The 17,195-nt window shown below is 38.2% G+C and overlaps 1 protein-coding gene across 2 annotated transcripts in view; it reads right to left on the bottom strand.

Annotated features, from left to right (window-relative positions):
* SLC9A9 (solute carrier family 9 member A9) overlaps positions 1 to 17,195 on the bottom strand; it is a 591,811-nt gene that overhangs the window by 270,853 nt on the left and 303,763 nt on the right. For both annotated transcript variants that reach the window (XM_025377024.1, XM_025377025.1), the window contains exon 9: positions 13,230 to 13,318. In XM_025377024.1, coding sequence (XP_025232809.1) covers positions 13,230 to 13,318 — 89 coding nt within the window. The remainder of the gene's footprint in view (positions 1 to 13,229; positions 13,319 to 17,195) is intronic.

The following is a 17,195-nucleotide window of genomic DNA, read 5'->3' as shown; positions in this document are numbered from 1 at the left end:
AGAAGTGAGTCTCAATTATCATGTTTTCACAGATCTCTAGGGGAAAAGAACTGTGTGAATCCATGTACTTATAATGACTAAGGCAAGGTTAGACATTTTTTCCCAACGGAAGCATTCCTTTATTTTTCAACAGGTATCTTTTCCCTTCTAGTTTGTTCTTGAAAATTTAATTCGAACAAAGCAAGACATAGCACAAACAGGGAAAAGAAACCTGTTTTAAAGCTGAGATTTTTTTTTTTTTTAACAGTTAGAGCCAGTGGAAAAATACAACAGTAATAGTTTGTTACCTAGGTATTCACTGTTGAGGCAGGTCCATCATAACGGTTATTTATTTTCCCTTAAGAAGAGGTTGGTCACTGCTGATTCCAATCAAGTCCTTTTTCAATGTAACCCAGAGCAATTGCATTAAGTGACTCTCCTAAAACCAAACTCTTGTTCTCACTTATTAGATTTCTCTCTCGGGTACTTTATTCAGAGTTATATATCATATCTCCACTGATGGGATTCTTTGGAATTTTGAGCTGTGCCTCCAGAAGCAATTCAATTTCTTTTCTGAAGGAATTGCACAAAGACTTAACGTTTTATTAAATACAATTGCTGCATCTTTCAAGATTATTAAGGAAATGGCATCCTTAAATTTGGCAACATTCTTTAACAAACACATGCCCAGGCACACATATTCAGCCTTGATGTTTTCTGCATTGCATCAATAAAATTTAATTAAAATGAGTAGAAAAATTACAGTAATTTCCATTTATCATTCTAAAATGCCATTATGAGACTGAAGCCCTTCATACTTACACCTATCAAGCAGGATGATAAAACTGTAATGGGTTATTAAAGGGGGTTATGCCATTGCCATCCTTAGAAATTTTAAGGTAATAATGGGCAACCATCTGTCTTGAGTGTCATCAAAGCAGGTACCAGAAAAGCTGATCTCCTAAATTCCATTCAGATCAAGTTTTCCATTATGCATTGAATCAGATCTGTACATAGAAGGACATGAAATTTATATGTTGATATCCAAGCACTGATGATGGTATTTTTTGTTTTCTAAAAGTGAAAAATTAAGAGAGAGAGAGAGAGAGAGAGAGAGAGAGCACACCAGTGAGCACTATCTTTTTAAGGAGTTAGGGCTCTACGTAGTGAGAAAGAATACAAAACCATGATTTGGGGGAAAATATAATAAAGAAAATTAATATTTAGAAAAGGCTAAATGAGGTAGGTATACTTTCTTAGGGTTTGGTGGGCATGAGAAAGCAAAATTAAGGGAAGACTTTGGAAACTTGTTAGTAAGAAATTTAAAGGTAAATTAGTATGTGCCACCAAGACATTGCCTATTGGGTAGAGATAAAGACAGTCGTGGGAGGTGATTCTGATACAGAGACTTTTATGACAGTGATGAAGAAGCAGAATAAAATGACAATAATATTATTCAAGTACTCTTAGTTAGGTAGAATGCTGATGAATCCTGAAGAAAGCAAGCCAGCAGAGGCAAAACGGAATAATATATCTGTCATAAGATAAATAGGTGAACAGGATAGATGATGAAACAGCACAAACACTTTGGTGAAAAAAGACTATTGTTGGCTGTACCTATTAAGGCTCTCTCAGGGTTGTAGTAAAGCAGGGAAATAATAAAAAAAAAAACTGGAGGAGAGTAGTGATCTGCAGGAATGGGGTTTCCTTCTTCATCCTCTGTTAAGGGGACAGGGATGAAAAACAGAAAGCCCAAGGAGAAGAAGAAGAATGGATTAGTGATAAAAGGAGAAAACAGTAGAATGCATAAATTGAAAATGATCAGGATAATATGTGAAGTTTCATAAATTTAATAAAAGGGGGAAAGACATGCATGTAATTTTCTGTAAGAAAAGGTCTATAATCAAACATATACAAAGGACATTAAAAACAACGAGTTGTTATGCACTACTCTATTCTTTGTGTGGCCTTAACTTCCCTAAGACTATAAAATCTGGTTAATAATAGCATTCACCTTGTAGATTTTATGTGAATATTAATGATAAATTGCATGAAACATATATGTTCAGTGTCTGACACAACTGTGTTCAACAACTGTTAATAGTAAAATTTTTAAAAACCTGGATAGAATAATTGTTTACTAACAAAGTAGATATGGCCAAAATTGAATGGAGAAGCAGAAAACTCAAATATTTGACCATTATGAAATTAAAAGCACTATCAAACATTACTTCCAAAAGTGGCATTGGGCCTCCTCGTACTTTAAAATGTCCACAAATTATTTGACATCTCTTCCCCCACCACCACTTCAAAATGTAAAGCTTAATTTCCTTCCCATTGCGCATGGTCCAATTTTAGGGAATAGATTCCAACAAATAGAATATGGCAGAAATGACAGTAAATAACTTTAGAGACTAGTTAATCAGAACCATTGCTTCTTTTTTTTGCTCTCGCTGGTTTCACTTGCTCTGGGCAAAGTAAGTTTTCACATCATGAGGACACCCAAGCAGCCCTGTGGAAGACACAGGTGGAAGAACTGAGGTCTTCTGCCAACAGCCCATGTAAATGAGGCTCTTGGAGAGAATTCTCCAGCCCCAGCCAAGCCTTGAGACACAGAAGTCCTGCCCAACAATTTGTCAGCAACCTCACAAGACCCTGAGCCAAAGCCACCCAGCAAAGCTGATACTCCTGGATTCCAGGACTTCACAAATTATATGAAATAATAATACAAGTTTGTTGTTTAAAGCTGCTAAATTTGGGAGTAATTTTTTACACAGCAATATATGACATATATACCAAATATTGTTTTTAGAGGCAGGTGCTGTGTATTTTTAATTTACAGAGCATATTCCTTGAGCAATGACCCATGTCCAGGTTGACCCTAGGTTGGAAAACTGGCCCAAGCCCTCAAAGTCATTGAATTTTCCTGGGTTTCAGTTTCCTCCAAGAAAATTCTGGGTTCAGAAGTTTATCTTTATAGTTTCCCTTAGCTCTGAACTTCTTTGATTTCATGGCTTAAAATTTCCAACTGCAATTATATGCTATGATAAACAGATTTGTGGGTGAGAGAGTAGGACAGATTTAATTGAGAAGTTATAGTCCAACTACAGCTTTGTCAGAGAAAACAATTTACATAAAAAGTTTTCAAGGAGAAGCATGGATGTCTTACTCATCTTTATTTCTCCCTGGGTCCCAGTACCCAGGACATAGAAGGTATTCACTATTGAAGGTGCCAAATATTTATCTGTGGCTCCTACTATAATACATGTTGGTTGTGGAGTAAAGCCTTCTCAAGTAGGGAAATAATTCTTTCTGGGCACTGAAAGTACAGTGTGTTCTTGCCATGATGTGGGAGCTCCACTCTCATTAGCATTTAAAAGGAAACACGTATTAGCTGAACTACTAAATGTCCTTTATACAATGTAATGAGTTTCATTGAAAAGAATCACCAGCTTAGCTAAGGAGAAATTGAAACACTTTGCCATCATTTATAAATTCAGCCCTTCTAGGATGGTATTTTTAAAGATATTTTGAATGAAGGAGAGAAGAAAAGTGGTAGAAATCTTGACAAAAGAAATGTAATTAGAGTAATTTAAAAATGGCAATTTTATGCTTTATGAAGATATCTTTGATCTTCTCAGAAGCCAGGGAGGCAGGGGCATTGTTGCCCATGATATTCTCTCTCCACTGTGCCTTGGAACAGGTAACTGGGATGGAACGTGACTGCTTTTGTTAAAAGAAATAGAAAAAAAATGCACAAAACCATAATCAAAAACCCACTGTAATGCAAATCAGTGAGGCATGGACACACTGCAGGAAACACGCAAGTAATGGAATTGTACTTCGTCTTTCTTTCAATATCTCAAGATCACCCTAGACATTTGCCTTATGCATCCAACTCATTAAATTTAAATTAATGCATCATATCAGAATTAAATAAAACCATTAATTAGCATATATTCTTTTCTCTATTTTTTTATCTTGGAATGTTAATGGTCAAAATTCATTCACTCATTAATTTATTAATTAATTCAGAAAGAATTTATCTAGCTCCTAAGTTCAAGGCAAAACCAGACGGTAAATTTCCATAAACTTTTCATATAGATCACAATATCCTAAGAGGTTAAACAGTACAAAAATATGTCTGGAGTCACAGAAGGTTAAGATAAATTTAGATGTTATATATGTACACAGTTTACTAAAAAGAAGTGTGGTGAGTGTTAAGATTGATGTCGTGGAAGTCACTTACCATATTTGCTCATAACTAACCCTTAAAACCATTAACAGAGACAAAAATACTATGAGTTGTCCAGTTTTTCCTCAATGATGCTATCATAGTGATCTGCATAAGGCAGAAATCTGATTATTATCATTATCTCTATGCCTAAAAGGCTTAACCAATTATTACCTTTATAGGATAGAGCTCTCCCAAGGGGAGCACACTGAGACACTAAAAGGTTCATCTGGACTTACCTCTCCATTTTCATTCTCAGCTGTCTTCCACACGCTTCCCCTTCAGTGCTCCCCAACCTATACCAGTGGCCTACCCCTACCTACTTCTCTGAGGCAACCTGGGACCTAGTTACAGTGTGTTACCTCTTTGTTTCTGAGACTTGTCAAGCTTTTTATTTTTTCCATTTTTATTTTAGATTGAAGGACTACACGTGTACTTTTGTTATATGGTGTATTGCATAATGCTGAAGTTAGGGGTATGGCTGATCCTGTACTCAGGTAGTGAGCATAGTACACAATAGTTGTATTGTCAACCTTTATTCTTTTCCTCCTGCCTTCTAGTAGCTCTTAGTGTCTACTGTTGCCATCTTTATGTCCATGAGTAACCAATGTTTTTCTTCCACTTACAAGTGAGAACGTGTGGTATTTGGTTTTCTGTTCCTGTGTTAATTCGCTTAGGAAAATGGCCTCCAGCTGCATCCATGTTGCTGCAAAGGACATGATTTCATTCTTCCTTATGGATGTGTAGTATTCTGTGGTTTATATGTACCACATTTTCTTTATCCAATCCACTGCTGATGGGCACCTAGATTGATTCCATGTCTTTCTTATTATGAATAGTGCTGCAGAACATATGCATGCATGATTTTTCGTAGACTAATTCATTTTCCTTTGGATGTATACCCAGTAATGAATTTGCCAGGTCAAATGGTAGTCCTGTTTTAGGTTCTTTGAAAAATCTCTAAACTGCTTTCCATGGTGACTGAACTAATTTACATTCCCATCAGCAGTGTATGAATTTTCTTTTCTCCACAGCCTCACTAGCATCTGCTTTTTAAAAATAACAGCCATTCAGACTGGTGTGAGATAATATCTCACTATGGTTTTGATTTGCACTTCTCTGATAATTAGTGATGTTGAGCATTTTCTCACATGTTTGTTGGCCACCTGTATGTCTTCTTTTGAGAAGCGTCTGTTCGTGTGCTTTCCCAATTTTTATGGGGTTATTTGTTTTTTTGCTTGTTTAGTTGTTTAAGTTTCTTATAGATTCTAGTATTAGATCTTTGTCTGATGCATAGTGTGTGAATATTTTCTCCCATTATGTAGGTTGTCTGTTTACTCTGTTGATAGTTGCTTTTGCTCTGCAGAAGCTCTTTGGCTTAATTAGGTCCCACTTGTCAGTTTTCGTTTTTGTTGCAATTGCTTTTGAGGAGTTTTTATAGTTTAAGGTCCTTCATTTAAATCTTTAATACATCTTAAGTTAATTTTTGTATATGGTGAAAGGTAGGGGATCCAGTTTCATTCTTCCGCATGTGGCAAGCCAGCTCTCCAGCACCATTTATTGAACAGGGATTCACTTCCCCATTGCTTATTTTTGTTGCCTTTGTCAAAGACCAGATGGATGCTGGTGTGCAGCTTTATTTCCAGGTTCTATATTCTGTTTTATTGCCCTATGTGTCCATTTTTGTACTGATACAATACTGTTTTGGTTACTGTAGCCTTATAGTATAGTTTCAAATCGGGTAACTTCATGCCTCCAGCTTTGTTCTTTTTGTTTAGGATTGCTTTCAAACTCTTTCTTAGTTTTATATTTTTGCATACTCTATTCTTTTTGCTTTTATCCTCCATGAAATCTGGGTGACAATATCCTAATTAACTCTACATCCAAACTCCAAAACACCCAACCCAAAAACCAGCCCCCCATGAAAACCTTCCCTCCAGTAAGCAATTCAGTTCTCTGGTTTTCATGACATGTTGTGCATCCCTCTACATTAACATATACCACATGTGGTTGTTTGTGCATGTGAGTGTGTGCATGCATACGCATATATATGTTTGTGTGCAAGTGTATGTCTTCTGCTATATTAGGACCTCCAAAGGACAAGAACCATGTGGTATTTGCCCTTGTCTCCCTGGCTTCCAGCATGGTACCGGCCATGCAATTACTGTAGTTCTTAGAACACAATTAGTCCATGCTTAAATTAAAAAGCTGTAAGGTTCTTCAGTCATATCCTGAGGTGCTGAGTTATAGCAAAATAAGATTTCTACTCTCTACCCTAAGGATGCAGGCAATCTTAGGGAAAGCCATCACAACCATTCACCTAGCAGCTGAGAGTTTTTCCAGGAAGAAGCATGCAGCCCTCAGTATGAAACTTTTTACTCCAGTATGAACCAGGGACTTTGGTTTTTGATGGCCTCATCCTTGGATTTGCTTTGACAACTTATTGAAATGGTATACCCAGTGATTTGGCCTCAAGTTAAATGGTAAACTCTAATTCCTCCTCTCATCTGTATGCATTTCAGTCTTTAATCAAGTGATCCCCACTCAATTGTAGTCTAAGAGAAAAAACCAGACACATGCATTATGCTCCATGTCAAGTAAAATTACATTAGATCTAGAGCATGATCCTTAAAACCCAGTCATTTAATTCAATAGTTCATTTTACAGATGGAAAAAGTGAAGCTCATGTGTGTTAAATTAATTATCTGAGGCCATACTATGAGTACTAGAGGATGGGGGCAAGACCCAGTTTTCTAGACTCTCAGCCAAGTGTTCTTTCCACTGTATCTTGCTGCTCCCATATTCCAGATCCTTTATTTGAATTTTCAGAGTCATGCACGGAACATATAATTTGGCTACTATTGTCTTCTTTTATTGGAAATTTAAATTTGGATTTGCATTGCTGCTTTTCCATTCAATGGCGATAAACACTATAAATATCATCTGGGGGGAATGGAAATAAAATAAGCATCTGGAAAGAATGTGCTATAATGAAGATGTCATTGTTTGCCCATAAATGCTAGACAAAGAATCTGGCTTTTCAAAAGCAAATACATGAAAACATCTATGGCCATCCCAACTTGTATTTGTGTAAAAAATTAAAATGCACTGAAATAGGTAGATTTTCAAAGATAACAGAATCAAATACTATATAAAATAAATGACTAATTATCTGAATTAGCTGAAAGTATAATAAATATGGCCAAACATTCATTTGTTTTTCCTTCCACCCATTCAAGGTTTACTGAATAAACGATGCCCCACAATTGGTACTATCCCATCTACTAACCAAATGATATTTAGTAAGAGGCAAAACAGTTTGAACCACAAAGTAAAACATCTGAGTTGAAATCTGCTACTTATGAGCCTAGAAAAAACTTGAATACATCATTTTTTTTCTTTACTGTCTCATCTCCTCAACATAAAAAAGCACTGTTATTTCTCCTACCTTAAAAATAAAAAGATATTTTCTTTGGTCCCGATTCTTCCTCCAGCAGTTACTTCATTTCTTTGCTGCCCTTCAGCAAAACTCCATTGAAGGACTTGTTGATACACGAGGTTTCCAATTTCTTTCCTCTTATTCTCCCTTGAACCCATTCTATTCAGGTTTTCTGCCAACATGGTTCTTATCACTGTTATCGATGATGTTCATTTTCTTCATCTTTCTTGAAATTTCAGCAGCATTTGGTATAATTCATCACGCTCCTTGAGACACTCTTCTTTTGACTTCTAGGACGCCATACTTTCCTTTTCTTTTCCCTAATATCTATTACCTTTCAGGCTCATTTGCTGATTTTGGATTTCTTAACATTGGAGTACCTTAGATTGGTCTTTGGACCTCTTCTCTATCACTGCCTTAGAAATTCCATCCAGTCTCATAGTCTCAGTATCATCTTTATATGATACGCAATTATCATCTCTATCTGTTAGTCATATGCTGACGACACTCAAAATTATATTTTTCTCCTAGACCTCTCCTCTGAACTCCAGAATTCTACATCCAACTGGCTACACAACAGCTCCACTTGACTAATACACATCCCAAACTTAACAAGTCAACCCTGGGCTCATAATTTTCCCCCCAAACCTGTTACTCTTATAGTCTTCCCTAGTGAGTAATGGACACTTCTATTCTTTTAAAATGTATGTACATGCCTGTCCTTAAAGGTCTCAAGTGTTTCCCCACCTCATTTGGGCTCTCCATGACCTGTCTCTTCTCACTGCTCTGCTATTTCTCTCATACTCTCCCTTGTTCACTCCATACCAGCCACGTTGGTTCTCCTGCCCCACGGGGCCTCTGTATCTGTCATTTCCGATTTCTCTACAGCTCTTTCCCAAATGTCCACACGACTCCCTCTTTTACTTTTTTCAAATATCACCTTGCTGAGGCCTTTCCTGGATACCCAATCTAATATTACAAGCCTGCCTTCCCATCATATACTCCTAGCTACCCATCCCTGCTTTATTACTGGCCTTATGTCTTACCATGAGTGCACTGTATACTTTGCTTATTTATTTTGACTGCTATGAAGCTCCTCAACTAGAAATTCTTTTTTTGTTCACTGTTGTATCCCGGTTACCTTGAGCAGTGGCTGGCACAAAGTAGGCTCTCAAAAAAAATTTGTTCAATGCATGAAGGGAATCAGTGATAATAAGAGTTACCTCTTAGGTAGAAAGGTAAGTAGAAAGTAAATGAGATAAGTACTTTGTACATGTTAACGCACAGTAAATGTTAATTATTTACATTTATTTCATATACCCATGTGTATTGTTGGCAATAATTTTTGGTGGCAACTATGTGAAGGGAAGGAGAAATTCTAATTAAAAGGGATGCTATGGAAGTACATGGGTTTGCAAGTTAGCCTCAGGCAAGGTAAATACAGCTGATGGGAACACCCTGGAGTTTGGCCCAGATAACAAGCTCCCAGGCTGGCCTGGGGGGTGAGGGAATGTGGGAGGAAATATGTAGGAGGAAGGCTGGAAATCATCTGAGTGGGTTCATGGGGTCTGTACATAGTCTTCGGGATGGCTCTGGGTGAGACCTCTGGGCTATACTGCTGTGTGCTGATGTCCGTCTTGAGTATCGCTGGCAGTGCTCAGCTCCCAGGGTAAGAGACAGGGCTTACAGTATCTGTCTGTCTCTAGGACTTGATGTACACACCCTAAAGCAACAAAGAACTCCAAGTCCAGGGAAATGAATTGCTGCATATGTTCATATACTCTTTAATAGGATGCTTTGGTATTCAAAATACAAATCATTATGTTGGGTAACAGCATCATAGTGCCTCTATCATACTGCTTTTTGCCTAACACATAGTGATGTTACATGTGTTTTCATAGGTTGAAGCAAAAATGAAGTTCCTACATCTAAAGGGTCATTATCATGGACGAAACATATCTTAAACTGAAAAAATACAACTTTAAAAAGGCACTCTAATTCTTCAAGCTATAAAGAATGCATAATTCTCTAAAGCCTTTGTATCCAGATATAGCTATTTGATTAATGGGTATAGACAGAGTTGAATAGAACTCTTTTGTAAATCATGTCGTCTTTGAATTTTATAACTCATATGTGATTTACATGGATTTCCCTGAGTTTACTAATTGGCTTCCTACACTCTCATTAAACAGTCCTGGCAACAGAGGCAAAGAAGCTGTGTAACTGCTACCTTCCCATTGACAGTGTGAACGCAACCTGGGATATGTAGAGCAAGATACTGTGTCCTGTAACCATGTAACATCATAGAATACTGCCCCAACCTTTCCCAGTTTCAGAGAGGACACAGTGGCAACGTCTTTAGTACATGCCTCAGCATTTCTCTACAATTTGGAATTCGTTTCCCATGAGAATTTCCACTCTGCTTGTTACACTAGTGCAGAGCCTCTGGTGTGGCTGAGAGCCTCTGATTGCACTCTTTCAAAGTGGGGACCTTAGACTCTTTATACTAGAGTATGGGATGTGCATGTGTATATGCACACATAGATATGCAAGTATGTATAAATACATACATATGCTGTGTATGTACATATTATAAGAAAAAAAATAAGCAGAAAATGACAGATCCTGATAGAAAAGAAGTGAGGAAAGGGATGAAAATGAAGTGGAAGGGAATTAGCATTTATTAAGCCTCTGCTACGAGGCCAGGCACCCAAAAAAGAAGGCAGTGTGGGGAACAAAGATGGGGATATGCAGTTACCTAGATGTTAAGGAAAGAACTTGTAAAATTATCTTCCTTAAAGGAGAGTGATATAAAAATGAATGCTGGCAACCTGTCAGGGAGGGCTTGTCAAGCCATTCAGAGGGAGAACAGAAGGCTATGGGCACTGATTTTGGCTTTGTTTCTCCTAGATGCTGGGCTGCTGTCTTGCCATGAGATGAGTTATCTTTGAAGTTCTGCTGAGCAGTCTAGATAGAACGACTTAAAAGTGCAAGTCCCTAAACAGGGTTCAGCTTCCCAGCATACAAATATGCTCAGAGAACCAAAAGAGGTTAGGAAAAAAACAGCCCAAGACATTTCCCTTTAAGCCCTTGGAAAAGCTAGTAGTATTCAAAATTAAAGGGATTCTGAAAGACTATATGTTGGAGGTTTCTGGATATTGGTATCAGTTTTTTGTTTAGGGGGCTTTTTTCTTTTGTTTCACTCAGGGGGTCTCAAGATTTCTGTAATTGCATCTTGTGATTCCTCTGAGGAATTTGAGGTGATGGGCAGAGGGGAAGGGTGACCTTGCAGAGTCCCTGGGCAGGTAGAGGTAGAGTCAAGCTTGGGATGCGACAAAGACAGAAGGATGAAAGTGATAGCTCATTCTGGAGAGCTTCAAAGTAAGCCCTCAGGAAATCCTGTTTAGGAATTTCTGGCCAATTACAGGTTTTGCTTTGGTTGCTTTTGCTTTCTCTACTCCCACTGCCCTAATATCACATTAGATGTCTTCAGCATCACCATGTTTATTACAAGAGACCTCTCTACCTCCACTTGCATTTTGGGCTAGATTGCATCATTCAGTCCAATTCTCCATCATTGCCTATGTCCACATTCTTTGCCACATAACTTTGCAGTGCTCTCCCACTGTGGTCAGGGATTGGCTTGGCCTCTGTACTCTGGACTATGCCATATAATTTTCCTTGGCCAATGAGATATTTAGAAGATATGATACAAGCACAGTATGGAAATGGACTTTCTTCAACACTGGGGCTTGCTCTTCTATCAGGAGAAGAATGACAAACATGTGGTACTAGCAAAGCCTACCAGTCAAGCCTACTTTAGAATAGAGCCCCCAACAAACCAACAGACATATACATAAGCTCAGCTGGTACGAGCAGATGCACCCAGTCCAACCCCGATCAAAATGGCTAAAGCTTGCAGGTGTGTGATCAATAAATGATTACTGTTGGATGACCCTAGGGTCTTGTGGTTGTTACACAGCAAAAGCTAACTGATACAAGTGCTGTTTGGTCCATGTTCTTCATGTCTGCCAGAGTCATATTCCTAAAATGGAACTACAATGATCTTAAAATTATTTTGCCTAGGACCCTTCAATGACTTCTTGTTATGGGCTGAACTGTGTTCCTCCAAAATTCATATGTTGAAGTCCTAAACCCCAGTAGCTCAAAATGTGACTGTATTTGGAAATGGAGTCATTGAAAATGTAATCAGCTAAGATGAGGTCATACCAGAGTATGGTAGGCGCCTAACTCAATATGACCTGTGTCCTTATAAAAGAGGAAATTTGGTGGTAGACATGCACAAAGGGAGAATGCTATGTGAACACAAAGGCAGAGATTGGGGTGGATATGTCTAGAAGCCAAAGAACATTAAAGATTCCAGAAATCTTCTAGAGGCTAAGAGAGAGAGAGAGAGAAAAAGAGAACAGATTCTCCTCCACAGCCCTCAAAAGGAGTTATCCTGCCGATACCTTGATCTCAGACTCTGGTCTCTACAACTGCGAGACAATACATTCCTGTTATGTAAGCCACTCCCCATTACTTATAGGTTATAGTCTAAAGTCCTTCACAAGATACATAAGTCCTTTCATGAGTTTGTCTCTGATTTCACTGTATCCCACTTGCTTCAGCCTCGCCCCATTCACAAGCCATGCTGAACTATTTACAGAGCTTCCACTGGCTGCTCAAGAGACATTGTCCATGCTGATCCCTTGGCCTCAAATGCCCTTGTGGCTACCTTCTACCTTCTAGTAGACCCCAGATCTTTACCTAGGTAACTTCTATTTATATTTCAAGCTCCAGGTTGGGCATCATCTCTGGAAACTTTCTCCTGACTTTCTCAATCCTAACTGTGGGGTGATGTCCTACTAAAGCTCCTTATGGACACTATAGAGATATTTCTATGACAGCAGTTATAAAACTGTGGCACGTTGTTAGCTACACATCTGTGTCCTCATCAACAGTCTTGATAATGAACCTCTTGAAGCCAGGGTCATAAACTGTCTGTTCTTGTATTCCTAGTAGCTAGCATGGTGCTTGGCACAGAGTGGCTCTGCAGCAAATGTCTGTGGAAAGACTATGTGTTGTTTATGTGGAAATATCCAAACAGATGTGTTCTTGGCATAGGGAGATATATTCTGCTTGTGTGACAACTGGCAGTTGAGTTTGCTTGGCATCAAAAGCACCCAGTTAAAGACCAAACCTCACTTCTTTCTTTTTCTTCATTTCCTTCTTTCTCTATAACTACCCAATCTCACATGCTTTATAATGCTTTTAGATGTAAGTGACTGTGAATTATTATCAACTGTATGCCTTTCATCTTTAAGACTGACAGTCTAAGTTCAACATCTCTCAGGAGGGAGAACTATTATAACTATATTTTTGCTTACCAAGAGAATTGTTAATGGTTATCCTGGAGGGAAAAAAAATCTATAAATATCAAACTCGTAAAGAAGCCTTAAGCTTACATTCTTCCTTTACTAATGAAATTCTTTCTGACGATACTGCCAGAATTGCTACGTAACCATTTCACTGAGAAAAGAGACCGAGTCTGTAGTAAAAGATTTTTTCTTTTACCTGTTTAGTTCTTATTTTGGAATCCGAAGACAGATTGTTGTAGGTATAATGTGCTTGTGTGACTCCACAGAAGAGAACAGCAACTATTCCTGAAATTAAAAAACAGATCAGTCAAAACCAATTCTATTTTCCATCCAAGTCAAAGGGTAGGGCTATTCCCGCTGGAAAATAGACTTGGTGTCGGTAGAGTTAAAACTGCTAGTAGTTACCATGATAATGAAACCTAGGTAAATCTTGCTACTTGCTTTAAACAGGGTTTAAACAGGGTCTTGAAGGATTAAACCTAAAGAAAAACATTAAGAAGTAGATTCTTCCTGGAGATAAATGGGTCCCTGTTCATGAGCTAGAAAAATTTTATTTGAAAACATGAACAAAAGACTGCATAGTCAACCCTGGGTTTTTCATAGCCAGTGCCAACTACTTTGCTGGATTTTATACTAAATACTGGCTTATTTTCTGAAAGATATTTGCTTTCCACTGTATAATTTGGGTAGCCTGAAGAGGTTCCTGTCATACCATAATTTAGTATTAAAAGTGACGAGTGACAAACCTAAGACATCTACAAGGGTTTTGCTGCCCCTGCCAATGCTCCTACTTGCCAAGCAAGAGAGAGGAGACCTTGTTTGTTCCTGTGCCTCTTTGGAAAGGCTAGGTGCTCTATCCTGCTGCCGAACATACCCAAGGCATTCACTCCTTGAAAGTAAACTGGTCTGTTCTTGTGTGATTCCTACCAACAGTGGACCTTTAGTTGCTTCTTGGCATCTGCAGGGTTTATTTCTTAAACCATATATCAGCTTTAAATGTGACATGAAGTCACACATACACTAGATGCTTTCTGGAGACAGAGGAATAGTGACCCTGAGACCGATATGCTATCTGTCCCCGGGCTCTGTTATTCTCTGTGTTATTGTCCCTGGGCTGGAGTGGGGAAGCAGTGGGAGTTTGCACTGTACTTTGGATTAAAGATTAGCTCAATTATGGGAAATTTGGCATAGAGGAGGGCTTTGGGAAAAATGCAAGATATAAGTATTCTTCGACTCAGACCAAGGGGATTGAACTGAATTTTAAGCAGCAAAATCTTTCCAACTAAAAACACTCATAAATTAAATGCTGATGATTCTTAAGAATATAGAGATATGTGAACTGAATACTGACATTTCAAGTGAATCTGCAACAAAGAATTTTAAAGAACTGAGCTTTTAAAAAAATACGTAGACTGTATGCTTCCACTTACATGTTGGTTATTTTTCAGGTGAGCACTGGATAAAACATTGCTAACACATATTTACATAAGTGTGTAGAATCTACATGACTTATTGCCTTTTAACATTATGCTTCAAAATTTTAGACAAAAGAATAAAACAAGTGGGAAATTTTACCATGAAATATCTATTCAGTGGGCAATTCAACAGATTTTTTTGGTAACTTCTCAGTTTCTTAGCATCTCTTCAGAAATTCTAAGGCAAAAATGCTTACAAAATATTTTACTCATCATAGAATTTCTATTTTAAAAAGCAACAAATACCAGGGGAACTTTCAGTACGCTGAAGCCCTAAGTACTTCAAAGCACAGGGAGGATTACCCTGTATACTATTTTGGCATAAATCACTTCTCTTTATTTATTTAACAATGTGACCTATGTCTGTCTAGTGTGTAGTCTATTAGGGGTTTTTCTGGGTGAGGTTTTGCTGACCTGTTCACTGTTGTGGAACTGTTTTGGCTAGATACTGATCTGTAGAGAAGTAGTGAATAAAAGGGCAGGTGTGTCTGTGTATGGATAGCAAATAAATTCATTGTAAGAACAAGAATAGGTAACAAAGAAGTGTTACAAAGGATAAGGAAGGGACTAAGATTGTCTGAATACCTACTGTGGGCCAAGAACAGTGCTTGTTTCATTTACATCTTCTTGTTTACTGCAGTGAGTTACTATCTCACAACAGGCTCACAATGATTAAGCAGTCTCTCCCACTGCTGCCTTCTTTTTAGTAATAGCATCCATTCTTTCTGCTGCCCAGGGGGAAACTTTGGGACCACCCTAAGTGCACCTCTCACTGCAAATCAGCAATTTTGTTTACTTGTCCTTCAAAATACACCTTGAACCCAAACACTTCTCAACATCTCCATTCCTAGCATCCTTTTCCAAGCCACCATAACTTTTGGCCCAGATTACAACAATAGCTTCCTAACTGGTCTCCCTGCCTCCCATGGTAGCCCCTAGCACCCTAGCAATAATGCTTCTTGAAAAACTAGTCAGACCATGTCAGGCCTTTGCTCAAAACTTTGTAATGGATTCCTGTGGCTTAAAAGGTACTGCAAGATCTGTTCCTGCCCCTTCCCCACTCCCCACAATTTGCTGACCTCTTCTCTGACCACTCCCCTCCCTCTGCCTTACCTTTCAATATCCTCTCTAAATGTGTTCTTCCAGGGACCCTTGTACTTCCTTCCAGGTCCTACTGTTTGGAAAGCTCTGCAGATATCCACATGGCTCCCTCCTTCCTTCAGATATCTGTTTAGATGTTACATGAACAGACAGGTCTTCTTCATCCACTCTGTACAAATTGTTCACTCTCATCATTCTCTACTTGTTTTATTTTTTTCCTGTATTATATACTGCTACTTGATATTTTATATATTTATGTGTTTACTTTCTGCCTTCCTGTATGATATGGTTTGGCTGTGTCCCCACCCAAATCTCGTCTTGAATTGTAGTTCTCATAATTCCCACATGTTGTGGGAGGGACCTGGTGGGAGATAACTGAATCATGGGGGCAGCTCCCCTATACTGTTCTCTTGGTAGTGAATAAGTCTCACGAGATCTGATGATTTTATAACGGGTTTCCCCTTTCACTTGGCTCTCATTTCTCTCTTGTCTACTGCCATGTAAGGTGTGCCTTTCACCTTCCACCGTGATTGTGAGGCCTCCCCAGCTACGTGGAACTGTGAGTCCATTAAACCTCTTTTTCTTTATAAATTTTCCAGTCTTGAACATGTCTTTATCAGCAGCATGAAAACAGACGAATACACTGTAACTCAAGGCAAAGCACATTGAAGGCAGAGGGATTCCTAACGCTTAGAGCAGTACCAGGCACATGGTAGGCACTCCGTATTTGTTGAATAAATACAAATACAGATTCAACATTTATTTGTTGAATAAATAAGTGAACATTCCCATCTCTATTGAACAAGTAAGACACTAAAGTAATTTACTCAAGTTCACCTCTAAAGTGACAGAGCTGAGATCAAATAGTCCATAGACTCCCTGTGCTTTTCTGCCTATATTAGACCATCTGTGAATGTTTTAAGGTGATCTTAAGCCATCTAAAAAATATCATTTCTGATATCCCAGGAACCAGCCAGAGATTTTATGAAAAAGATTACATATCTGAACTAACTGGGCTTATCATTGGAGAATATTTTCCCTAGTGGCTGCATTGGTTATCATTTCCTTGCCTCCAGTAGAAAACTAACAGGCAATGTTGTTGCTAAATACCTTTTGAGTCTTGTATGGATGGATATGTCATATAAACAACAAATAATGGAGAATGAACCTGTATGACCAGAGGCTTGGTGTTGTAATGAAAATAAAACAACAAAATTGATCTGACCCTTAGTATTAGCATACACAATCATAATTCCATAGCTTAGTAATTAATTCACACAAATTACTGTGATTAGTATGACTCTTACAAGCCAAACACATTTTGAAAATGTCTCATCTAAATACATCTATTATCTATAAAATTCTCCACCACTGAAACAAATTCAAAATTGACTGTTTTCTACCTTATGAAAGAACATTTTAATTGTCACTATGATTTTACATACTCATGCTTGTGAGCCCTAGTTGTGCTGCTGTTATGTGAGGTCCTAAATAGTTCTCTTAAATTCTATGAACCTCAGATTCTTGTGTGTAAGAAAGAGGGTGAGGGGGACCCTCAAGGGACCCAGAAATGCTTTTTGTGCCAG

Source organism: Theropithecus gelada, chromosome 2 (genome assembly GCF_003255815.1).
Source record: "Theropithecus gelada isolate Dixy chromosome 2, Tgel_1.0, whole genome shotgun sequence".
Lineage (NCBI taxonomy): Eukaryota > Metazoa > Chordata > Mammalia > Primates > Cercopithecidae > Theropithecus > Theropithecus gelada.
Note: the sequence above shows the minus strand (reverse complement) of the source record. Positions and strands in the feature narration are given on the sequence as shown.